At 38.6% G+C, this 26845-nt stretch overlaps 1 protein-coding gene across 1 annotated transcript in view; it reads right to left on the bottom strand.

Moving 5' to 3' along the window:
- The window catches only part of SPAG17 (sperm associated antigen 17), a 200298-nt gene that overhangs the window by 47150 nt on the left and 126303 nt on the right, over positions 1 to 26845 (bottom strand). The window contains exons 30-39 of the mRNA XM_053889321.1: positions 22155 to 22372; positions 20151 to 20295; positions 18262 to 18416; positions 9217 to 9405; positions 7428 to 7573; positions 7194 to 7324; positions 5089 to 5216; positions 3105 to 3287; positions 2030 to 2143; positions 1466 to 1511 (exon numbers count right to left, since the gene is read on the bottom strand). Of these exons, the coding sequence (XP_053745296.1) occupies positions 1466 to 1511; positions 2030 to 2143; positions 3105 to 3287; positions 5089 to 5216; positions 7194 to 7324; positions 7428 to 7573; positions 9217 to 9405; positions 18262 to 18416; positions 20151 to 20295; positions 22155 to 22372 (1455 nt within the window). The remainder of the gene's footprint in view (positions 1 to 1465; positions 1512 to 2029; positions 2144 to 3104; positions 3288 to 5088; positions 5217 to 7193; positions 7325 to 7427; positions 7574 to 9216; positions 9406 to 18261; positions 18417 to 20150; positions 20296 to 22154; positions 22373 to 26845) is intronic.

The raw sequence follows: 26845 nt of genomic DNA, 5'->3' as shown, positions 1-26845 counted from the left end.
AGGCAGTCATTCTGAGTTTATTCCTCAGATCATGATCTCAGTGGGATGTTAACAAAGATTAAAAAAAAAAAAGTTTCCGTGTTCTATCTGAGCTTGGGAAATACTGATTTATACAAGGTTAAATATGTTTTGCTACTGTAGGACTTAGTATACACTGTGGCTCTCTAAAAAATAAGGAAATATGCAGCATTATCCAAACTTACTTTATCATAAAGTTCATTTTTGGTGCAGCCATTTCATAGACTAGTGTTTCGGGAAATAGTTTGGGGAGCATTGACTTAAAATCACCACCACTAATATTGCGGCTGTAACTATGCAAGACCCTGTTTGTTTGCTGGTTTGTTTATATGTTTGAAAATATGTTTCATTTGTTCTTCATTATTAGGCAACCTGCACATTTACCTTGATGGTGATTGTACCCCTCAGACCAGAGACCACAAATTCAAATGCTGTCACTTACAGTTACCGGATAAAGTATAGGGCATCCAGTTAACTTTGAACTCCAGATGGACAACAAATAGTTTTTTGGTATAAGTATGTCCCAAATAGAACATTCAATAGAAATTATACTGAAAGATTACTTATTGTGTACCTGAAATTCAAATGTAACTGAGCCTTCTGTATTTTTATTTGCTAAATCTGACAACCATAGCTTAATGGGCTGCCCAGATAAAAGAGTGACAACAGAGTGGCCGCGATGGGCTGTAACAGATTCTTCTGTTTGTGGTCATTCTAAAGGGGCAGCTTTAATCATCTTCAGCCAAATGTCACCATGCGGTAATGTCACATTTCAAGAGATGGAAAGTCAGATAAAAATAACTGTGTAAGCCAACCCTGTGGGGGACACATAAAACACATCTGTGGGCTAAATGAAGCTTATGGCTGCCAGTTTCTGACCTTTGTAATACAACCAAAATAGAAAAGGAAAAGAAAAGCCCAAACCACCAAATGCTTCCCTGCTTGTCTGCTGTGAACTATGAAATCATATAACTAAGTTCGCTGGGGCTATATATTCTCCAAATAAATATGCTTTGAATGAGGATATTTTCCAAGGGTAGACTGCTTGAGCTATATATTCAGTGTAAAATAGTGCAAGGTTTTGGTGGTAACTGTGTAGTTGCTCAAAAGCTCTGTGTGTGTGTGTGTGTGTGTGTGTTGGGGGAGAGCGTTGACTGGTTGGTTGTTTCCCTCTTCTGTCTTAGGTATGTTGGAAATACATGCTGAGGTTAACATAAAAGTCAAATGTCAACTGTTTTCATTTAACAAATGAAAGTTAAAGATAAATTAGATGCAGCCACGTTTCACAATGTAGGCTGAAAAAATACATAAATAAGTAATTATAATACAACATGGCCAATATGACAACAGAAATATATATATACATGGTACTTTGCTATCAGACAAAGGAATGACTGAGAAGGATATTTAAGATTTTTAAATATTTTGCAGAAAAATATGTAGTTACCTTCAGTTACATGACTTTTTGTAGTTTCTTCCATTTTAGGGAACGACTGAAATGAAGATAGAATTCCTTAATGATGATGATTATATTACATACAAATTCACTCGGTTTTACATCATTCTTCATGGAAAATTACTATCAAATGAATTCGTTTTTTAATGCCAGTACAAAATGTATTTGATTTTTTGTAGTCATTCCTTCCACACAACAGAATTTTTAAAAATGCATATCATTTCAAGTTGTAGAAATTCCTTTTTCTTCCTCCTTCCTCCTTCATTCACTAATTCATTCCACATTTCAATAAACATCATTTTCTCTGAAGACAGTATAAACTTTTATTTAAGAGCCTTCAGAATTATATACAGTTTAAGGAAGGGCCTAAGAAGCTTTTGGAAAATTCAATCCATGAGGAATCAGATTTTCCCCAGAAATAAGAAATTATAGGGAGGGAAGGCGAATGTTCCATGGAAGTGGCAGAAACAGCTATGAGGTGTAATATTTTGTCTTGAAGCACCTGATATTGAAACAACAGTGAAAACATTGGTACTGAAAACATTTCCTTCTCACCATGACGAGCTTGAGGAGATCTGCAGCATTGCCTCTTTCCTCCTCGGTTCTGGAATCCTTAACCGTCATTTCCTGTAGCTCATCTTCTTTCTTTAGAATATGGTTTATATAATCCTAAGTCAGCAGAATAAAATAAATCAATAAAAAAACGAAATGAGGCAGAAACACCAAAACAGTGAACATCAACTTGAAATACTACTGAAAAGGTAAGAGTATGTAAGTTCCCAGTGCTCAACAAACCAGTTACTGGTCGAGCAATCTGGAAAAACTTTTCCTTGATTACATTAATGAGCAAAGACCTGAAACGTCCAAAAACAAAGCTTGAGGGCCACAAGATCTTAGAACTATATGGAGATGCCACAGAGAGCCATCTTCTAGCTCTGTGCTCCGGTGTCCTCATCAATAAAATGTACGGACTTGGGTTAGATGGTTTCTAGAGTCCTTTCCAAGGATAGTCTTTATGATTCTGTCTATGAATGTAAGTTTAGGCTTAGTCTATGCCTTGGCTTCCAAGAGAAATACACTTTACTTTTTCCATAAACATCTATTTTCATAAATAAATCGTCCCCCGCTGTATGCCAGGTGCTGGGTATATAACCATAAACAAAACAAATATAATCCTGTTCAGAGACAGTTGACAAACTAGACAGGAAGATGCTATAGATACGATGTGCACAATTAACTATATATTTACAAATTCTTAGACCATTTCCGAAAACCAACAATCCTTTTCTTCCATGGACAAGTAGCAGATTAATAAGCAGCTGTACTTTTTTTCCAGAGGTCACAAAGCCAGTTCCCCATACAGTAAGAGGGAAGGAGGACACTATATAGCAATCGTATATAAAAGTTACCTATCTTTTCAGTGCCTTAGGGTCTCAATACTTCCTATACCTTCTGGGAACCACTGAGTATTTTCTACTTCTCAACCTCCTACCCTCTGGAAAATTGACATTCCTTTGTCGCATTAGATAAATATTGGAACAGTGACATAATTTCAGATTCCTCAGGAAACCAAGAGGAATGATTGCCCTGTCGCTGATTCCCCTGGGTCGGGTGACCCGGATTCCATTACCTTAAGGGAAATCTGCAGCTTTTGCTTCACCTCCTCTTTTATGACCTCGTGCTGGGTGAACTGGCGCATCTGTAGAACACTGGGGCTCTTGAGTATAGGGGCCGGCGCACTTGCTAGCTGTTTGGACCCAATGTCAAGGCCCTTCCAAATCTGAGTGCCAAATGGAGGTCCAGGAGTCTTCTTCTATTAACAAAACGAAGCAAAACAAGCACCAAAAAAATCAGAATGTTTTCGCTTTTTTTTTTTTTTTTAAACTGAGTCCTTATTATGTAGACACGATGCTAGGAACCACTCGTTAGGGAATACAGTGGTCAAAAACATACGGTCCCTGCTCCCAAAATGTTTCTCAAATAGAAGGGAAATTGGTAAGAGAACTGGGCACGCTTTCCTCTTTATATGCGTTACCAGGAACTTGGATATATTAAAATCCTGTAGCATTATCCAGTGCTGTCCCACTGGATAGCATTTGGGGAGTAGTAAGCAATGTCGCATCATGGAAATGTAGCCTAGCTTATGAAAAATGCATAAATGCACTGTTGCTTATTACCCACAAGCAGCCCAAGACATCTGGAATAATTAGGCTTTCACTTTCTGGTTTCATGTTCATTTTGACCTTAGAGAGATTCTTTGAGAGAGAAAAATCATCCCATAGATCTGAGTGGTCTCTGAGCTCACTCTAGATTAAGCATGCCTCCAGAGTCTTCCCAGGGTCTCTTGGGGTACATATGTTCTGCCTCGGATTAGACTCACAGCTTTATGTTACCCTTGTAATTGATTTTCAGGAGTAGTGTGCTTTGATGCCCTACGTCCTGTAGCGTGCCTGATGTCCTCCATTGTAAACTGCTATTCATTCTGATGCCTGGTCAGTGATAACCCTGAGGGGCTTGCCTGGGCTGGGCCACTGTGACTGGGCATAGAAGGCCAGAGCCATAGGAGTTGCAGAGAAAGAGAATAAACTTCTTTCATTAATCTCAGATGTGGCATCTTATTTGTCACGAAGCACTACTTTCAACCTGGATATAGCCTTAGTGAGTCATTTGGTGTGGCCTTTCTATTTTTCAGATATGGAAGTAGAGGTCCAGTGTGGCTTGTCCCCTATCCCACATTAACAATTGGTAGACTCAGGACTAGAATTCAGATACTTTTCACTCATCGTATTGGTTATAGCTGCCAAATTAAAAAATAGGACTCAGAGGTCTTTGTTACCTTAAGTGTTCATTGTCTGTGCCCTTGCTATTACCAGGTTGTGCAGGGGAACAAAAATCATCATAAACCAAAAAACGTTGGCCTCCCCACCTAACACGTGAATGTCTCTCTGATCATATTGTCAATGTCCTCATTGATCTAATAATTTATCATCTAACAATATACTGGGCCTATTACACAAATGGCTTGCAAAATCAAGTGTCAAGTCTTGCAAGGTGTAGGACTTCATGATTCTTGCTCAAGATCTCTAAGACCTTTTCTTCCATTCTTTAAAAAGACTTTCGATGGAGCTTCTCTAATTTGACATAATCACAACGTTTACTTTTTATCATTGTAGTTGCGTATCCTTTGTATAATCCTTCACATCATTCTTACGTGCTTCAGTTCATGCATTAGTAAATTAGGCAAAAAAGGAGACCTGAAGTTGGGTGTTAAAACTAACAAATAAGAAATGAGAGAAGGAAAGTTTTCTGTATTGCATAGTATCAGTAATTCCATGATAGGAGAGGTATAACACGTGTTACTTAGAGTGGGTATTTCCTTACTATAGGAAGACGTTTGAGCCTGCAACACAGGCTAAAAGAAATAAAGCTAGTCAGGTGTATTTCTCCAAAATCTACAAATGTTAAAAGTCTTCAAATATAAAACTCCCGAGCCCATTAACAGTTTATGTAAGAATGAAAATATACGAATATATGGGAGAAGACTGGAGACTCCAATCCATTGATGAAATAGATGTGCAATAGTGTAGTGACTTTGCAGCAGAAAAAATTTATACCTCGACTGAGGGAAACATCTCCCATGACCTTGACTGGAGATTCGGAGGAACAATTGTATCTAATTCTTTCTTCATTAGCCATGGTGATGCTTTACAGAAAGGGCGAAGGACAGTGATGCTCAGGGCACCTGGTTCAAAGAGAGTTATCAGTGGATCATTTCTCTATCAAATACATTCTGAGAATTCAATAGGTTTTCACTAAATTCAGCGAGCTTCTTGATAAGTGAGACATAGTGATTATGCTTAAGAAGCTTACAATCTAACAAGTAAAGTAAGGCTTTTGGCCACTGTAACACCTAGAGACTGGGTTTAGATCACCTGGAATTATTCATTGACACCTTACTATTCTTCAAAAACCACCTCCAAGTCCTGTCGGTTCACTTGAGCTTACCCGCTGACCTACCTTGGATCATCTGCCTCTGAGAGATGCTGTTCTGGGCTAGAGCAACAACTAGCTTTTCTACCCAGCTCTACTCTGCGAGTGAACCTCCCGCTAGCGGTCAGAGTGACTGATTATGTTAGTCCATAGTTTAAACTCTTCTTTGACTTCCCACTGTTCACAGGACAAACCCGAGTCCTCGGTGTTTTCTCACCCTGCCCTAACTTGCACTACCCCCTCCTTCTGTGCCCTGGCCACTTCAGCATTTTCCTCCCGGTTCTCCAAGGCTTTTTGCTTTCTGCTTTGTACTGTCTCTTCCAAGAAGGCTCTCCCTCCTATTTTAATTAGCTGCTACTTATCCACCAGCTCTTGGTGCCAGTGTCTTCAGGGAAGCCTTGTAGACTACAGCAGGTTCCTCTGTTAATGCTCTCATAGAACCATATTCCTTTCCTTCACAGACCTTACCCCAATTTATAATCACACAATCACAGTTATTGTGTGACTATGTAATTAATGCCTATCCTCTCATTAAACTCTAAGCACTATGAAAGCAGGGTCCACGCTGTCTTAGCTCACACTGTATTCCTAACACCCAGCCAGTGTGTTTGGCACATGCTGGGTTATCTAGATGCTAAATAACTAACAGGGCAATTTGTGATGAAGCCTTGCACAACCAATCAGAGCACCCCACTCCCCATATTCACAAAGAACAAAGTTTATTTTATCACGCACACGTGCATTGATACACTAAAAGATATAAGTGTGCAGATGCAGGCATATTCGTAAATGAGTGCAAAGTATATACCACCAGAGAAAAGACGAAACATAAACCTAAGCACAATCCATTGGTTTCATTCACAGATAATATGCACGTTTATATCTGTTTAAATACACATATAACATACACCGATGATGCTTTCTTTTTATTTATTTATTTATTTATTTTTTTAATTTTTTTTTCAACGTTTTTTATTTATTTTTGGGACAGAGAGAGACAGAGCATGAACGGGGGAGGGGCAGAGAGAGAGGGAGACACAGAATCGGAAACAGGCTCCAGGCTCCGAGCCATCAGCCCAGAGCCTGACGCGGGGCTCGAACTCACAGACCGCGAGATCGTGACCTGGCTGAAGTCGGACGCTTAACCGACTGCGCCACCCAGGCGCCCCTCGATGATGCTTTCTTAATGCAATACGTATCTCGAACCCTTAGCCACACACTGATTTCTTTGAAATTGATGAGAACAGTATAAATACGCAATAAATATAATTATATATATAACTTATCTTATATTTCAGGCTTTCTAACTCACATATCAAACGTATTTTCTTTTCTTAATATATTAAGTTCATCAAGGCAACACCTTCAAAAAAAAAAGAACTTACAAGTGATATCTCACTTTTCTTTTTTTTTTTTTTCCCCTAGCCAGATGAAAGGAACACATAAATAGGATCATAGATACATGCCTACCGTACCTAAACTCCGATTCAATTCAGATCTGCTTACAGGTAGGAGAGGGGCTTATATACAGTTTACATACGTTGATGCCCAGATAAAGCTTGGAGTGAGCATAAGTAGCTGTATAAACAGGTTGACATGGCGATGTGGCAAGTAGAGTTGAAAAGGGAGAGAAAGAGAGAAAGTAGAGATGACGTGGGGGTGGACTGGATAAGGGGGCTGGATGCTGGTAAGGAGACACAATGACTTCCAGACATTCTGGATTCCCTACCTGGCTGTTCTTGTATTGGCTCCTGGAGAACTACAGTAGTTGATTCCCCGTATGCCAAGGATAGGTATTCTTCTATGTCCCTGTCTCGAAGAAGTTCCGCTCCTGATCCATCAGCATAAATGACAAAAAACCTATTTGAAGCAATAAAATTGAATCGCGTGAAGTATTCAGTTAAAATGCTCCTGAAACTTAAAATTTTAAATAAAGGTCATGGTATTATTTTTATCATCCTACCTGGGTACATGTTCACCATAGATTTGCAGACGATTCTTATAAACGTGAGTAGATGATAAACTATCATAGCCTTCAGTTTTTTCATTTGGATCATCTTCCAAATTGTTTTCACATAGCATAGTTGATACACTACCATCAGCCATTACCTACGGGACAAAGTATATAACCAACTAAAGAGAAGAAATGTCGTAAAGCTTACATGTCTCATTTGAGAAAGCATGCGATCTGTTGGTATATCCAGAAAACCAGAGATATTTATTTCCAAGGTAATACTCACTAAGTCCAGTTGGCATTAATAAAAGCAAAAACATCTCTACTTACAGACCACACCTAGACTATGAAGACAAACTGGAATATACTCAGAGTAAGGTGAGTAGGATCGCAAGGGACTCAAAATCTTATCTGAGCATTGGTTCACGGAACCGGGGATTTAACCATTGAGGAGAGGCTACCCATCTGATAGTTGTCTTGAAATATTAAGAAGGTGGCAGTGTGGGAGAAGTTCATATTCTGTGGTTGCGAGTGTGGAATTGGGATTCATGAATAGACTACAAAGGGAAACAGATTTAGCGTGAGAAGAAATGTTCTAGCCATTACTACTGTTTAGATCTGGTGTGGGTCTCTCCAGGAAGGGATGTAGTTCAGGCTAAAAGATCACTGGAGGGGATGTTCAAGAAGAGTATCAGTGCCTAGAAGAATGTTTGGCCTGAATGTCCCATGTGTTTAAAGCCTAGAGGGCTCAGGCCTGTAAGGTTCAATTTCAATTCACTACAAATTAAACTCTGTTAGCAGCCTGAACTCATGCTGGAAAGACTCTCATTTAGCACAGAAAAAAACAAGCTGGATCAGGGCTAGTCTGCGTACCAAACCAGAGCTGGGGGCTCTGTGCTATGGCTCCAAATCTGGAAAATCACTACACCACCTACTAGCTGATACACCATCTTGGGTGAGGAGTGAAAACAAGGAGAAACGCTTGGAGCAGGGGCTGGCAAACCATTTCTGTCAAGGGCCAGAAAGTAAATAGTTTAGGAACTGTAGGCCATACAATGTCTGTTGCAACTACTCAATTCTGCCATTATATGCAAAGGCAGCCATAGACAATGTGTGAACAAATAAGCGTGGCTGTGTTCCAATAAAACTGTATAATGACACTGAGATTTGAATTTCCTGTGATTTTTATGTGTCATGAAATATTCATCTCCTTTTGACTTTTTGCCAACCATTTAAAAATATGAAAGTCATTTTTCTCTCAAGGGCCTGTATAGACAAGTGGCCATGGTTTGCCAGTTTCTGGCCTCGCTATAGCTGTGGTGTGGAAGGACAGAAAAACAGAAGAGAGAGCTCTACCATCTAACACCTAAGCACCTGTCCACCTCCCCATCTTCACACCTACTAGAATCTTCCCTAATTGATATTGTGCACCACGGATTCCCTGCCTAGTCAAACAAACTGGTTCTCTCGCTTTAGCCTGGATACAGACCATTCTCACATCATTTCTTTCTTGTTGGCATTATTTTAAATGTTTAGTAGTATTCCTCCCCTTCCGTTCGAATTCTTTATTTGGCTTTAACGTTTATACCATCCCAACTGTTAGGCTTTTCTATACCCTTGGAAGTACACTTTAGAAGCAGAGATATTGGCATCCATTACTGCTTTTGCTAAGTATTGGCAGCAAGTGGATAACTAATCCCAAGGCAGCTAAGGTATAAAGCTGAATGGAAGCTCTCTGGTCGAAATATCTCAAAAACAAAGCCCCAGCCTCTCACTCCACACTAATGGTGCGCTTTACCTGAAAGGTATTTCCCTCGGGATCCAGGACCTCACAGATAATCTCTGATGTGTGCTTCATGATGTACCTGCTAGCTCTTAGCTGCTCACGTTTTTGGAAAGGATGGTATATATCACTGCTTGGTTCATGGCAATATATAGCTGAACAATCCCGATCAATGTGAAGGCAGCCTGTGTTGGGAGGTAACACCTAGAAGGGTAACAGAAAGAGAGGAATTATTTAGAAGGGTCTTGTTAAATTTGAGGGATTTGGAAAATCATTTCAGGAGAAATAATTATCTATAGATCTTAGCCATAAACTCTTGTTTCCAGGAAAAACACATTACCCAGGAGAGGACTTCAGCTTTGGGAAGGCCTCCCTGATAAAGAGGCAAACTGAATAATTAAGATATAATTCCTTCTGTGTCCTCATCATTTATCTACTCACTTTAATATTTCTTTTGGCACCTTCTTATTTAAGATATTTAATAAGAAAATAAGAAAGATATATTTTAATTGAAATAAACACACTTGCCTCTACTCAAAATGTCTGGAATCCTTCATGTTCTTGGGCAAGAAGTAAGTCGAAGAAAGTCAGAAGCTACGGGACAAATGCTTTTAGGAGCTTTTAATTGTCCCCATTCCTCTGGTGGCTGACACAGTCCTTAAGTATTAGCTTTCATGTAAATATGTGTGGTTCAGATAGACTCATTTTTGAGACATAATTCACATACCATAAGTTCACCCTTTTAAAGTATACACTCAGTGGATTTTACTTTATCCAAAAACTTGTGCAAATATTATCAGTAGCTTAAGAGCATTTTCGCCATCCCAAAAAGAAACCGTGACAACCACGAGCAGTCACTCTGCATCACTCCTGTCCCTAGGTCCTGGAAACCAGTGGCTATGGACTGCTCTCTCTATGAACTTGAATATTCGAGACAATTTCATACAAATGGAAGCATGCACTAGGACACGTTTTGTGTCGGCCTTCTTTCACTTAGCATAATATTTTCAAGACTCATCCATGTCGTAGTATCACTACTTCATTCTTTTTTATGGATGAATCATATTTCATTGTCTAGATATATCAAATTTTGTTTACTTATGAGTTGATGGACACGTGTTATTTTCACAATCTTGCTATTATTCACAATGCTATCAACATCTGTATACAAGCTTTTGAGTGGACCTACATTTTAATTTCCCTTGGATATCTACCTGGGAGTAGAATTGTTGAGTCAGATGATAACTCTATTTTTAACTTTTTGAGGAACTGTTTTCCAAAGGGATTGCACCATTATGCATTCCTACCAACAGTGCATGAGGGTTCCAATTTCTCTGCATCCTCCCTAACACTTATTATTGTCTGTCTTTTGTAGTCTAGTCATGTTGGGAAGTGGTATTTCATCGTTGAATTTTTGCAATTCCCTGAAGACTAATGATGTTGAGCATCTTTTCATGTGCTTATTTGTCATGTATATATCTTCTTTGGAGAAATGTCTATTCAAATCCTTGCCCATTAAAAAAATTGGGTTATTAGTCTTCATTGTTGAGTTGTCAGTTGACAGTTAAGTCCCTGCTGCTTTTGAGTTCATTTCTGTGTGTAGAGTGAGGTACAGGTCCAACTTTATTCACCATTTGTTGAAAGACTATTCTTTCCCCCATTGAGTTATCTTGGCATGCTTGTAAAAAAATTATGGACCACAGGTTGATAATAAATAAATACTTGATCTATATGCCTATCCTTATTTTATTAAATTTTTTTTAATGTTTTTATTTTATTTTTGAAAGAGAGAGAGAGAAACAAAATGCAAGCAGAGGTGGGGCAGAGAGTGAGGGAGACACAGAATCCGAAGCAGGCTCCAGGCTCTGAGCTGTCAGCACAGAGTCCTATGCGGGGCTCAAAACCACCAAGTGTGAGATCGTGACCTGAGCAGAAGTCCGATGCTTCACCGACTGAGCCACCCAGGTGCCCCAATGCCTATCCTTTTCTAGAACCACACTGTCTTGATTACTATAGCTTTGCAGTAAGTTTTAAAATCAGGAAGTGTCAGTCATCTAACTTCGTTCTTTTTCAGGATTGTCTTGGTTATTCTGAGTACCTCAAATTTACATAAGAATTTTAGTATCAGCTTATCAATTTTTGCAAAAAAGGCAGCTTGGATGTTGATGAGGAATGTAGGGAGTACTGCAATCTTAACGAGATTAAGTCTTCCATAAACTTAATATGTAATGTTTTTCCATTTATTAAGTTTTCTTTAATTTTGTTCAGTGATATTTTGTAGTTTTCAGTGTTTGAGTCTTATACTTCTCTTATTAAATTTATTTCTAAGTATTTTATTCCTTTTTTTTAAATTCTCATCACCTCTTTCGCCCATCCCCTACCCTCTTGCCTCTGGTAACCATCTGTTTGTTCTCTATAGTTAACAGTCTATTTCTTGTCTTGTCTTTCTCTCTTTTTTCCCCCTATGTTCATCTGTTTTGTTTCTTAAATTCCACATATAAGTGAAATCAGATGGTATTTGTCTTTCTCTGGTTGACTTATTTCACTTAGCATTATACTTTCTAGATCCATCCATGTTGTGGCAGATGGCAAGATTTCATTCTTTTTCACGGCTGAGTAATACTCAGTTGTATATATACCACATCTTCTTTATCCATTCATCTCTTGATGGACACTTGAGCTGCTTCCATAATGTGGCTATTGTAAATAACACTGCAATATCTTTCTGAATTAGGGGTTTTGTATTTTTTGGGTAAATACCCAGTAGTGCATTTACTGGATTGTAGGGTAGTTGTTTTTTTTTTAACTCTTTGAGGGAATCCCATAATGTTTTCCACAGTGGCTGCACCAGTTGCATTCCTACCAATGGTGCAAAAGTGTTCCTTTTTCTCAACATCCTCACTAACACTTGCTGTTTCTTTTGTTGCTGAGTTTAGCCATTCTGACAGGTGTGAGGTGATATTTCATCAGAGTTTTGATTTGTATTTCCCTGATGATGAGTGATGTTGAGCATCTTTTCATGTATATGTTGGCCATCTGGATGTTGTCTTTGGAAAAATGTCTGTTCATGTCTTCTGCCCATTTTTAAATTGGATGACTTGTTTTTTGTGTGTGTTGAGTTGTGTAAATTCTTTATATATTTTGGATACTAACTCTTTATCAAATATGTCATTTGCAAATATCTTCTCCCATTCAGTAGGTTTTCTTTTAGTTTTGTTGATTATTTCCTTCACTGTGCAGAAGGAATTTTGATGTCATCCGAAGATTTTATTTTTGCTTTTGTTTCCTTTGCCTCAGAAAACATATCTAGAAAAATGTTGCTAGAGCCAATGTCAGAGAAATTACTGCCTGTGCTCTCTTCTAGGATTTTTATGGTTTCAGGCCTCACATTTAGGTCTTTAATCCATTTTGAGTTTATTTTTTTTGCATGGTGAAAGAAAGTGCTTGAATTTCATTCTTTTGCATGTAGCTGTCCAGTTTTCCCAATGCCATTTGTGGAACAGAAGTATTTTATTTCTTTTGATGCTACTTTAAATGGAATTATTTTATAAATTTCAATTTGGGATTGTTCATTGTTAATGTAGAAAATACAGGGGCGCCTGGGTGGCTCAGTCAGTTAGGCGGCCGACTTCGGCTTGGGTCATGATCTCGCGGTCTGTGAGTTCGAGCCCCGCGTCGGGCTCTGTGCTGACAGCTCGGAGCCTGGAGCCTGTTTCGGATTCTGTGTCTCCCTCTCTCTGACCCTCCCCCATTCATGCTCTGTCTCACTCTGTCTCAAAAATAAATAAATGTTAAAAAAAAAATTAAAAAAAAAAAAGAAAATACAATTGATTTTTGTATATTGATCTTACACCTTGCTGAACTTTTATTAGTTCTAATGGTGTGTGTGTGTGTGTGTGTGTGTGTACATTGAATTCCTGGTGGATTGTATTCCTAAGAATTTTTTAAATACATTTTTTCATCATCTTAAAAAAAAAAAGAAAATCTTTTACTTCTTTCTTTCCAATTTGCTTGCACATTATTTGTTTTTATTGTCTGATTGTCTTGGTTACAGCAATCAGTACAATGTTGAGTTAGAAGGGTGAGAGCAAACATTCATGTCCCATGTCTGATCTTAGGGGAAATCTTACCAATAAGGATGCTCTTTGTTAGCTATGGTGTTGTTTTTGTTTTGTTTTGTTTTGTTTGTTTGTTTTTAGTAGATGCCCTTTATCAGGTTGAAGAAGTTTCCTTCTATTCCTACCGCTTTGAGGTGTTTTTTTTTTTAATCATGAAAGGGCTTTGAATTATGTAGAATGCTTTTTCTGAGTCTTATTTGGATAATCATATGGTTTATGTCCTTTATTCTATTAATATAGTATATTATATTGATTGATTTTTTTCATCTTGAACCAACCTTGCATTCCGGGGATAAATCCTACTTGGTGACAATTTATAATCCTTTTTACATGTTGCTGGGTTCAGTTGGTTAGCATTTTCTTGAGGATTTTTATCTATGTTCATAATAAACATTGGTCTGGAGTTTTCTTGTGATGACTTTGTCTGGTTGTAATATCAGTGTAATATGTACATGGTAGCATTAGTTGGGAAGTGATTCCTCCTCTTCTATATATTGGAAGAGTTTGGGAAAATTATTCAATGTTAATTCTTCCATAAATATTTGGTAGAATTCACCAGTGAAGCCATCTGGACCTGGGTTTCTCTGCGTGTTATGCTTTAAAATTACCAATTAAATCTCTTTATTTGTTATAGGTCTATTCTAAATTTTTAGTTCTTCTTGACTCAGTTTTGGTAGTTTGTACCTTTCCAGAAATTTATCTTTTTCATCTATGGTATCTAATCTGTTGGTATTCGTAGTATTTCCTTATAATCTTTTTCATTTCTGTAAGGATAAAAATGTTTTCTCTTTCATTCCTAAATCTAGTAATTTGGGTCTCCCCTCTCTCTCTTTCTCTCTCTCTGTCTAGCTAAAGGTTTTGTTGACCTTTTCTATTCTGTTCTTTCATTTATTTCTATTCTTATCTATTTTTTACTTCTATATGCTTGCTTTTAGTTTCCCTTCTTTTTTCTAGGTTCTTAGGGTGGAAGTTTAGGTTATTGATTTGAAATCTTCTTAGTATACACATTTAGACATATAAAGCTATAATTTTCCTCTATGCATTGCCTTAGCTGCATTGCATAAGCTTTGGTATGTTAAGCTTTTAATTTCAGTCATCTCAAAGAAATCTCTTTGTGATTTCTTCTCTGTGTTAAGTTTCACATATTTGTGGATTCCCCAAACTTCTTTCTGATTTTTAATTTAATTCCATGGTGGTGGTAGAACATATTTTGTATGATTTTGAACGTTTTAAATCTACTGAGACTTGTTTTGTGGTGTAACACATTGTCTTTCCTAGAGAATATTCCATGTGCACTTGAGAATAATGCATTTTGTTGTTGAGTGGAGTGTTCTATAGATGTCTAGTGGGTCTCATTGGCTTATTCTGGTGTTTAAGTCTTTTATTTTTCTTTTATCATTCACTTTTATGGTATATTGCTCAATCTATTACTGAAAATGGGCTACTAAAGCTTCCAATTATTGTTGAATGGTCTATTTCTTCTTTTAACTATGCCAGTCTTTACCATTTAAAATAAGACATTTTAAATTGTATAATGTACAACTCTGGAATTATTCATGTTGTTGGGAAAATAAGTAAAGTTCTGCACCATAAGATGGCCCACAGGACTAACATAAGGTCTAGAGACTCCTCTTCCAGGTTCTTCTTCCTGCCCTGCTTGCCTGCAGGCAAGTAATTTGCCTGCGCCAAATTACTACTAATGCAGAATACGGAAGTAACATAACATAAATTGTCCCCCGTGCTTGTGCTCAGGACTCAGATCTCTGGAGAAGGACCTCTTCTGAGCCTGCTGGTGTAAAATAAAACTCTGATCCATCAAGATCTCCGAGTGCCACTTGGTTTTTCCACCAGTGATCTAGCCTGGTTCCATAACAATGTGTTTAGGGACTGTGTTGTTCGGTGCTTAATATGTTTATAATTGTTATGTTTTCTTGATGGATTAATCCTTTTTTCATCAGAACATAACCTCTTTGTCTCTGGTAATATTTTATTGTAAAGTCTATTTTGTCTGAATTAGCACAGACACTCTAGTTCCCTTTCAATTACTTAATCTAGGTATATCTATTTTCAGCCTTTTCCCTTCAACCTATTTGTGTCTTTGACCATATAAGTGTATCTGTTGTAAAGAGCATATATTTGGATCATGTTTTTAAATCCATCCTTCCAATATCTGCTTTTTTATTGGATTGTTTCCAATACTGATACTGATACTGAGAAGGTCAGAATTACATCTTCCAATTTTCATTTGTTTTCTATATGCCTTATGCTTCTTTTTCCTCTCAATTCATCCATTACTGCCTTCTTTTGTTTTAAACAGGTATTTCTAGTGTGCCCTTTTAGTTCCCCTATTGTTTCTTTTACTATATATTTTCAGTTATTTTCTTAAATTTCTTGAGGATCACAAATAACGTCTTAATTTATAATCATCTACATGTACTTAATACTAACTTAATTTCAATATTATATAAAGTCTTTATTCCTATATAGCTCTATTCCTCCCCTCTCCTCTTTGTGTTATTATTGTTAAAGAAAATTACATGTTTATATGTTATAAGCGCATATTCTTTGGAATCTAGAAAGCCACATTCACGTGCAGGACTGTGTGCATGCCCAGAAAATAACTCTGAGAGCCCTAATCTTTCACCCTTGCTGATAAAGAGGATCTGCATAAGCAGGGAGTGAAGGCTAAGTAGAGCGAGCTTTCTCTAGCTTCCAGCTGGAACACTGGAAAAAATACCGCAGCATGCAGACCGAACCCTCAGTAGAGGATGATTCCAAGCAATATGTCAGAGCTTTTCAAAGCCTTCTAAGGACTTCTGCTCCCCAGCTGTTGCTTTTAATGTTTTTGTTTATTCTTCTTTGTTATTGCCACTTCAGGCAGCCGTAATGTTAGCTTACCACTGTTCGGGGAGAAGTCTGTTTGTAGTGAGTAAGCTCAGAGTCAGATGAAACAAAGACAATGCTTGCAAATGGGGTTTCCAGGGAACTGCCAGACAGGTCAACAATGACAATATTTTGTGGTGGGACTTTTGGGGAGCTCTAAGTCTATTCTTCCTCTTTAAGTGGATACTGGCATGTTGGTTTTCATTGCTATCATGAATGTGAGGGTGTTGATTTTCAAGGCTACCATGAAGCTAGGGGAGGGGAGGGGACTATGGCAAGTGAAATCACCAGGAATCTTGCTGTACTTCCTGAGAATGAGTCTTCGTCTTTCTTTGTTTTTCTGATTGTTGTAATCCTTTGGTTAATTTTCAGCATTCTGAAAAAGTTGATTTTGACAATATTTTCAGTTTTCTAGTTGTTTTTATGGAGTAGTGTACTTCTGGAGGTCCTTACTCCACCATTCTGGAAGTGTCTCATACTGACTATACGAACTGTTATACCTGCTTCTTCTTTGATGCTTTGGTTAATCTTTTTGTGCTGCTAAGGAACAATGGTGGACAATACCAAGCTCTACCTCTCTTTTTATACATTACCCAAAATCCAGCTTCGCTTATCATCTGCCCATTGTCCTAATGCTGGTGAGTGAGGAAGTGATGACCAACCCATGGGTGGGGGTGGGGGGTGCAGAAGGCACGCCATCTTTCAGTTCTATACAACTAGAGAACTATAATAGGTGTTGGTAAATTTATTTGGAGTTTTGTTGTTGTTGTTGTTGTTTTCTTTTTTTCCAGTTGGGAACTAAGGTCTGTGTATTTCTCAATCAGGAGTGGTTAGCCTTCCAATCCTTTCTCCGGCTGTGTTTTGGGAGATTGAGCAAACCTGGGAGGAACAAGTGACTACATAATAGTGGCAGACACTCAATGTCTCTAAGTTGGATCTCTTTTCTGTTTGGGTCTCCTCCTCCAGTGCCAACTGTCATTGGTTCTAAAATTCCTTTGCCCTCATAGTTGTAACCATTAGAGTTTGGGACTATGATAAAAACAAAAGGCAAAAGCTGGCCTTATCACAGAATCTTAGGGGATTCTCATGACCTCTGGTAGCACACAAGGTACTAGATTGTGGATGCTGCCAATCTGCCGAAAAAAATGGACATTTTGAATGTTGTAGAAGAAAAATTGCGCCCCTTGGCCAACTGCAACACTTTACAGTCACGTCTCACTTTCACCACCTGCCTTGCCCCCTAACAGTCTACACTGGAAGAAGAGGGAGAGAAAGGTGGGCGTGGGGGGAGAATGAACTGGCCTTCAGCAGCTTCCACAGTAACAAATGAGCTGTATGTCCATCATCTTCAGGCTTTGAGCTCTCAGCATCCAGTGACATTGTGTCTGACATCCTGGCACTTGTGTCTCTTCTCCAGCAAGCAGAATGATAAGAGCAAATCCTTCTAAGGCTAAAGGGACTGCAGGCTGACACTGGGTGGTTGTGATTAATAGGGAAATGTAGGGAGGTACAGGAGCTGCTAACAGTGTTCCTCCCTGACCCTTCAAGAACAAATTGCCCTCCTAGGACCACACAGGCCTTATGCTCCCCGCCCCCCATCCTGTCAGGACATTAGGTAGAGTGAAGGTGGGCTGGAGATGGGAAGGACGGGAGAATATGAATGAGGTCAGAGGTCGCAGGAGGTGAAGTCGGTCGGGTAGGCACAGGAGAGACCACATGAGGGCTTCTAACAGTGCCTGCCACCTACCACATAAAAGATCCCCACCAACTACATTCTGGTTTAAAACCTTGATCCAAAAATGCCAAAGCATTGTAAGACAAGCGGGACATTTGTTGTTGTTGTTATTGTTGTTGTTTTGTTTTGTTTTTGTTTCTTTCTGCAATGGATTGTCAGAAGAAGGTGAACAAGTAAAAAAGAGATTGAGAAATGTGTTCTAAGAACATGAGACAAAAGGAACATCAGCCGTACATGGCAGGCATGTTCACCGCCCCAGAGGAGTGGGTTCTCTTAGTTGAATGGACGCTTGTCTCTGGCACCCTCATTTCCCCACAGACCCACCTGATATGTTCCCTGTGGTTTTGCGATAATAGACGTCCCGTCCCCAAAGGTGGCACAGCAGCTACTGTCCTCGCAGTTGGTGATGACAGTGGCATAGTGTGCATTTTCGATCCGCATGCACTTTACCTGCCTGGTGACCGTTTGAGGACTTTCGGCTGCAAGCAAATGCAAGGTAAGCAGATGTGACAGGATGCACACATTGGGAAACACGCCCACCTGCTGGGTTTGTTCCTGTCTCCTGGCCCCTGGACTAGCGGTGGGGATGGGTGCTGAGGACTCACACCACAGGGCTGGTGTGTGTGGTCCGCTCACTGTCAACGCAGAGTCGTTCTTCCAGAACAACTCTTCCTACTTAATTTAGTGTGCTATTTTGTTCTACTATGTTTATTTTGAGAAATTGAAAACACCCAGAGGAGCATAAATTATAATTTAATTATTCATATACTCACCAATCAAAATGTACACTTGTTAGTGTTTTACCATATTTGTTTCAACATTTTTCATATATATACAAGAGAAAAATTACAGGTGAGTTGAAGTTCACTTTTCTCCTGGTCCCTGGGTTTACTCCTTTCTCTTGAAATCTATTTTTATCTTTTATATAAATATGTGTATCAAAAATAATGTATCATCTTTTGTGGGCTTTAAATATGCGTAGATTATATATCACTGTATGTATCATTCTGCACCTACTTTTTTGTACTTAACATTGCTTTGAGAACTTCAGCCCTCTTGATATACAGGTGTGTGGCTATATATGTGTGGATATACTTCATTCCTTTTAACTACTGTATAGTATTCCTTTATAAGATTGTACTGCCTTCTATTTTCCTATTCTGCTGTTGATGGCCATTTATTTACCAGTATTTTGATATTGGACTTGGATTTGCAAGTAATGCCCTGAACACATTTCCTTGGACAAGTGTGTAAGAGTGTGTAGTAAGAGGAAGAAAAGTGGAGTTAGTGCATCGTATGATAGGCACATTAAATTGCCCTCTCCAGTGGCTCTTCTAATGTTCCCTCTAACCAGTGGGGTAGGAAGGTTGTTCTTTTCCCATTCACTTGCCAATTTTGTCGCACTTAATTTGGCAACATTTAATGAAGCACTTAATGCACTGAACAAATAAACTCCGGAATTAAAGAAAAGGGAGTCAGAGAATAATTTGTCTTTAAAAATCTTAAGAGGCGCCTGGGTGGCTCAGTTGGTGAAGCATCCGACTTTGGCTCCGGTCATGATCTTGCAGTTTGTGAGTTCGAGCCCCTGCTTGTTTTTCTCTCACACCATCTCTCTGATGAGAGGTGTGTTCAGAACTGAAGGAGGACCTGAGGTCACCTGTATGCAGATCAGATTCCTTAAGGATTAATGGAAACAGGTGTGAGCGCTGATGTCCAGGGCAATTGAGTCATGATTATTTACTTTTGATTGCCACCAATCTAGACCAATCTAGGTTTTCGTGGTGAAAATAGAAAAAGGTGCCAATACTATCTACAGCCAGCTAGGGCTTTTATCACTCCCGTGTCTGTTGAGGGTAAAGATTGTAACAGCAGGACCTAAGAGGCTCTGCTCTTGACTGCGCACGCACTCTTTGGTTGACAGAGTTCTTCAAAAAAATATTCTTCCTGTGTGTGTTAATAAGAGCAGTGAGGCTCTTCCTTGTCTTATTCTAAAGACATCAAATATTTGGGGCACCTGGGTGACTCAGTGGGCTGGGTGACCAACTCCTGATTTCGACTCGGGTCATGATCCTAGGGTCATGGGATTGAGCCCCATGTTGGGCTCTGTGCTGAGCATGGAGCCTGCTTGGGATTCTCTCTCCCTCTGCCCCACTCATGCTCTCTCTCTTTCTCTCGCTCTCAAAATAAAAAAGCAAAAGCAAAGGATAACTTACTTATTTCTTGATCATCCGGAGGAGTAATACAGTCTTCATAAACTTGATAAAAGGTTGTGATTCTGGTACCATCAGCATGATCCACTATCCGCGTACCATCTTTCTTTTCCACAATGATCACTCTGTCTTCTCGAGTTATCATGACCTGAACATACAAAGGCAGAGCATGATCATTTGGTCAGGTGGGTTAATCCAAAGTGCGTTTATTTTTATGCCTCATTGAATATCATCAAAATCCTGGTTATCTGTTTATAAGCTAAAGTTTTATCTCATCTACTTTGACAAAGCTTTACAACAATTCCTAGGAGGTGGGCAATGCTATCCCCATTTTGTAGATGATGGAAGTTAGGCTTGGAGAAGTTAAGAAATTTGCTCAAGGTCACTCAGCAAATGTCAGGGCTGGTGTCGACTAAGGCTGTTTGACTTGAACATCGATGCTCCTTCCATTGTCATGTATTTGTGAATGAAAAGTTAGTATCAGGACTGGCCTGGCCGAGTTCTGTCTGGGAACATGACCCCAGGTTCTGCCTCCTTGAAAATTATAGGTTTAAAGTAAGCATGGCCTGCTGAGGCTGCCTTTCCTATGCCAATCTTGGCCTAATGTCATCAGAACAGAAGGTGAATCATGCTCTTAACCACCATGTTCTGCAGAAGTATTCCTCATTGTACATACTGGTTGAGAGTTCCAAGGATAAGAACCTAAAATAATGAATAGTGTACATTTCTTTCTCATATATAGTGATTTATGCCTACTATAAAGAGATAAGAAGGCAATTATCATCTGCTTCCAACAGCCCCAGACATTTGAGTCAAAAAACAGCTGATAAACCCATTCTCACACCCATCTGGACTCTTTGGTGAAATATTGTGGCCCTTACAGTTAGGACAGTACAAGTTAGAAAATACTCAATGGTTGAATTATATATTATATAATTTGCAATTATTGCCAATTGAACACCATGATTGAAATATGTATTATATAAATTGCTATTATTGCCAATTGGACACCATCTGTGAAAGGAAGGGGAAGGAAGCATGAATGGGCAGAGGCAGAAGCTGAGCTGTGGCACAGACCCGACAAAGCCTCAGTCAACTGGCAGGAGCTCGGGAGCCAGTATCCCCTGCCCCAGTGTCCCAAGTCTGGTAGCAGGAGCCAGATTGGCATACCCCTGCCTCACTCAGTCACTGCACGCAGCTACCTTGGAACCATGTGAGTCAGGCAAAGCAACTCTCTGCAACTGAGGCAGATGCGGAAAGAGCTGAGAGCTGCCCAAGTGGAATCCAACACTTCCTGGATATATTCTTGACCACATTACTTAACTTGCGGAGGCCCAATTTCCTCATCAGTGTCATATAATATTCATTGGTGCAAAGACTGAATGAGATAGTGTACACAAAACCCCAAATCCCTAACAGAAATCCCGGCACACAGAAGGTGCTACCGTTCATCCCAGAAGTTTTGATTTCTTATCATTAATCAAACCATTATTTTCTATACCACTCATTTGTCACTTGTTCTTAGGCCACAAATAAAATCTTTTGTACAGTTGCTCTGGAGTGTTACTAAATTCTTGAATTATTTAATGTGAGTATCTCCTTAAATATACCATACATACTTTGCAGTCAAGGATCACAAGCAAATTTCTACCATTCATTGCAGCTGCACACAAAGAAGTAGGAACCAAGCACAGCCCCTCAACTTCTAGAAGATAAGACATACACACAAATACATTCAACATAAAGAAACACGTGACACAGTCTTCCAAGTGTTAAAAGTGCTACATTCATGATCTGTTTCCCATTTCAAAAATTATTATTTCATGGCACGTTATGTTAGTCAAATAAACCACCCAGTGTTTTTGTGTTTGGGAAGACGGGTCCGTGTGTTCATCCATCCATCTAGTTACCAGTTACAGAAAACTAATTATTTGCCAGGCACTCTTCTATGTGTTTCAGAACTCTAATGACTTATAAAAATTTGCAACATACAATAGGTTGCCATACCGTTCCACTGACAGGATCTGTGGCCTTAAAGAATAATAATGGGGTCATGTCTGCGATTCTTTCCAGTCCTCTGGTGCCAATCCGATTTCCTTCAGGTGTGGTTGTAAACCAGGTGCCTACATGAACGTCTGCAGGAGTTACTGCTTGAACCGTCTCTGGGTGAGGTTCATGGCTTTCATTCTTATGTGCCATTGATGACTGATTTTTGTGACTTTTTCCTGTAGAAGTTCAAGTAAAATCAAACACAATGTAACTATAATATCAATTACATAAATTACTAAGTTTTAACACACTGTAAACTACCTCAGACACTGTGGCATAGAAATTATATGTAGTATTCATCAGTTATATTATTTTTCAAGTGGAAAAATATATCAAGTCATGCACTTGAACCTTGGCTGGATTCCCACCACCTCTCCCCAAATAGACACGTGCATATACAGCTCACCCTCTATGGCACAATACCTATTTGGTCAACTGCTGTATACCTTTGAGTATTGCTTATAGCTCCCTGGATTCCAGATTTGGGGCTCTGTACCCTGGTTTTTAAAGCCTACCTTTGCTCCCTACCTTTGACTCCTTCTTTGACTTACTTAACTCTAGCATTATATGAGATTTTTAACTCTTCATTCCCCTGATTTTGTCATTTTGTTAGTCACAGATAGGAGACAGCTTTCTTCAGCCCTGGATCTGGAGAACTTTACCAACCAGGCATATATCCTTGGCCTCTCACTAAGGGAGAGGATTTGTAGAGTTCGACTACTCCATTGATAATCATCTGATGCATATCTCATCCCTATCCCTCCCTACCACGATCTATTTGGAAGACAGTAATGAAAAAGCCCTCAAGGAACTCTGAATAATGTCTCAATCCCTTTTTCAGGATAGATTTGCTCCATTGTATAAATAATAATAAGTGATCTGTAGATGAAATTTTCCCATGTTATCAAACCTCAATGATGAAGTGAATTCAGACCCAGAAGCAAATTACAAGAAAAGATAGTAAAGGATTGTTAACTCTTGGAAGATTCCTCAGAGTCAGAGTATGAAATGTGCATCAGAGCATCGAACCTGGACTAATATGCAGACTCAGCTAATGGGAAGACCCAAATAAGACAGATACCATTGCCCTAGGATTTAATTTGGACTTACTTCTATTTCCAGAGCATTAAAAGAGCACTGAAAGATAGACCTGTAGAAATTATTTCGAATGAATCTCAGAGAGTCAAAGCGATAGAAATAATAAGAGAGGTAAAAATCTCTAATACATGCTTAATTAGAATTCTAAAAGAAGAGAAAAAAAGGAACAGAAACAATATTTGAGGAGGTAACTATTGAGAACTTTCCAGAATCAATGAAAGATATTAACCCAGAGATTTAAGAACCTCAATGTATACTAACTGGATAAATAAAAAGAAATCCACACCCAGCTAAACTGTATTGAAATTGAAATAAAAAAGAAAATATATTCAAGGCAGTTAGATTATCTTCACAGCAATAGCAATTAGACTGACAGCCAATTTTTCGACATCATCACTGGAAGCAAGAAGAGTATAGAGAATTTTTGTGAATATACTGAGAGAAAACATCTGTCAATCCAGAATTCTGTACCCAGTGAAATTATCATCAAAGGATGAAGACAACATAAACACATTTTTTGGGAAGCTATCTGTTATACGATAAATGGATTAGAAGCTCCGGTAAAAAGACAAAAATTATCAAACTGAATTTTAAAAATATTACCCTATAAGTTGCTCACAAGACATACATTTAAACATAAACCACAGAAAGTAAAATAAAATATGAAAAAGTTACACTGTAAAGGGATTAATAGTTGGTGTGTCTATAATAATATAATAATATAATAAGGTAAGCAAAATACAATTTTGCCCTCATAGAATAGACATTAGGGCAAAAAAGAATCCTAGAACAAAAAACCACTGCATACCGATAAAATGTTAAATTCACCACAAAGATATTATAATTTTTAAATTTATAAGTATCTAAAACCATACCCCCAAAGTATATAAAGAAAAATTGGACAGAACTATTCAAAAGATGTAATAATTTCAGAAATAAAGAAGTAAAGATTAAATTATAAGGAGTATAGCACTGAGTAGACTATTCTACCCTTATTTAAACATACTTCTGCTGAAACAAATTGTTACAGCAGAGTAAAAATATCTGTGAAGTTATACAATACTGGTTGGTAAATTTGACCTGTAGAGCAAATATGGTTTGCTGTATGTTTTTGTATAGTCTGTGTAGTAACTCTTCTTTTGACGTTTCTATATAATTAACAAATCAAAAGAATAATAATGTCTTGTGATACGTGAAAATTACATGAAATTCAAATTTTAGTGTTCATAAGTTTTATGTAAACACAATACAGCATGCTCATTTGATTATGTATTGTCTATGGCTACTTTTGTGTAATAAGGGCAGAGTTGAGTAGTTGTGACAGAGATAATACAGCTCACCAGGTCTAAGTCAAATATTTACTATCTTGTCCTTTGCAGAGAAGTTTGCTGAACTTGAAAATGGACCAGACAACACAACCAACAGGTTTGATCTAATAGACATAAAGAGAACACTATACTCAATAACTACAGGATACATGCCCTTCCAATCACACACAGACTTTTTACAACACTTGCCCATATATGAGGCTATACATCATGTTTTGACAAATTTCAAAAGATTAGTTAAAAATCAATTATTAAAAAAAACCTAGAAACACTTCATAGTTTTGGAAATTTAAAAACATTATGGGTCAAAAAGGAGGTCATTATGGAAATTAGAAAATATTTAGAGCTAAAAATAAAGAAAATACTAAAGAGTATTTCTTGTGAGATGGGAGAAGTACTTCTGGAATGGCAAGAAAGGACCTTCAAAAAACCATTCTTCCATCAAAACAGTGAGAGCGCTGGGAAAAAATGATCAAAGTCAACTCTTTCAGAACTCTGGATATAAACCAAAGAATTGCAACAATCCAAGAAACAATTCAAGAAAACAGTTGCATCTCAGTAAGAATAACTGCTTTGTGTTGTTATAACTTGTCCAATTCTCACCCTCCATCCGCACCCACCCCCACCCCCCTCCATGCCCTCCACCCCATCTCCAGCTCTGCAGTAACCTTGAAAAACAGTAGCCTTGGAGTTACAGTAGCTGTGACAATCTGGCAGCCACTGGAGGGGGCAGATAGGCCTGCAATTCTCTCTAAAAGCCCCATTCCCAAAGACTTGTCATTGTTTGACTTCTCTGAAAACTCCCTGAAAATCCTCACCCTGACCTGGGTCAGAATTCACTCATTATAAACCACCTTTTCCTGGGGCTCCTGCTGAAACAGTCAGTGGCGATTGTTCACAACGTGGCTGTCTAAGGCAGCAGTAACAGTTGGGGCAAAAAAGAGGCTGACCTAAAAACTTAAAAGGAAAAGCTAGAGAATGAGATGACCAAAGGGACTTTGAAAAACTGTCATTTTCCTAGGAATCTAGAAGGCCACATGTACATGCAGGATTGTACTCATGTCCAAGAAACACCTGAGAAACACGGGCTGAGTTTGAGGCTAAGGCTAGGGCCTAAACTGCGAGAGCGATGAAGGAATGCCCCAGTAAGCACACACATCCCCTTGGCAAAGGCTGGGAGATTTGTTGGTTTGAGGCATGTAAGGGAACCCCTGCCTAATCACTACCTGACCACTGGGCTAACAGAGCAGAAACTTCAGTAGCTACACAGGACAAAGGAAAGAGATTCACAAGAAGAAGTTCAGTAAAGTCACTAAACAAACAGCAATAACAGCAACAGCAACAAACACTGGGGGTTAGGATCTTATTTCCAGAGTTGCTGCAAAACAAAAAAAGGGTAGAATAAGAAAGGTCAGCAAGATTTTAAGATGCTAGCTCAAAATGCAAACAAAAAAATCAATTATATTGGTATACACCATCAATGAACAATCCAAAAATAAAGAAAACAATTCCATTTATAATAGGATCAAGAATAAGACACGAAAAATTTAACAAAACAATCGTAATAATTGCACACCGAAAACTATAAGACAGTATGGATTGCAATTAAAGAAGTTCTAAGTAAGTGGAAAGATATCCCAAGTTCATGAATTAGGGACAATATTGTTAAGATGTCAATACTCTCAGAATTTAGCTACATGTTCAGTGGAATCTCTATAAAAATCCCAGCTGCCTGGCTCAGTCGGTTAAGCGTCCGACTTCGGCTCAGGTCACGATCTCGCGGTCCGTGAGTTCGAGCCCCGCGTCGGGCTCTGTGCTGACAGCTCAGAGCCTGGAGCCTATTTCAGATTCTGTGTCTCCCTCTCTCTCTGACCCTCCCCCATTCATGCTTTGTCTCTCTCTGTCTCAAAAATAAATAAACGTTAAAAAAAAATTTTTTTTTAAAAATCCCAGCTGCCTCTTTTGTAGAAATTGACAATCTGTCCCCAAAAATCATAGAGAAATGCAAGGGACCCAGAGTAGTCCAAACAACATTAAAAAAGTAAAACGAACATGGATGACTCCCACTTTCCAGTTTCAAACTTATAAACCTGTAGTAATCAGGACAGTGAGATGTTGGCATAAGGACAAACATATTTATCAGTGGAGCAGAAGTAAGAGTCCAAAAATAAACCTTACCATTGATGGTTAATTGATTCTTGACTGAGGTGCCAACCAATTCAA

This window comes from Panthera pardus, unplaced genomic scaffold, assembly GCF_024362965.1.
Source record: "Panthera pardus isolate Hobbes unplaced genomic scaffold, ASM2436296v1 HiC_scaffold_11, whole genome shotgun sequence".
Taxonomy (NCBI): domain Eukaryota; kingdom Metazoa; phylum Chordata; class Mammalia; order Carnivora; family Felidae; genus Panthera; species Panthera pardus.
This window is presented reverse-complemented; position numbering and strand designations above follow the sequence as displayed.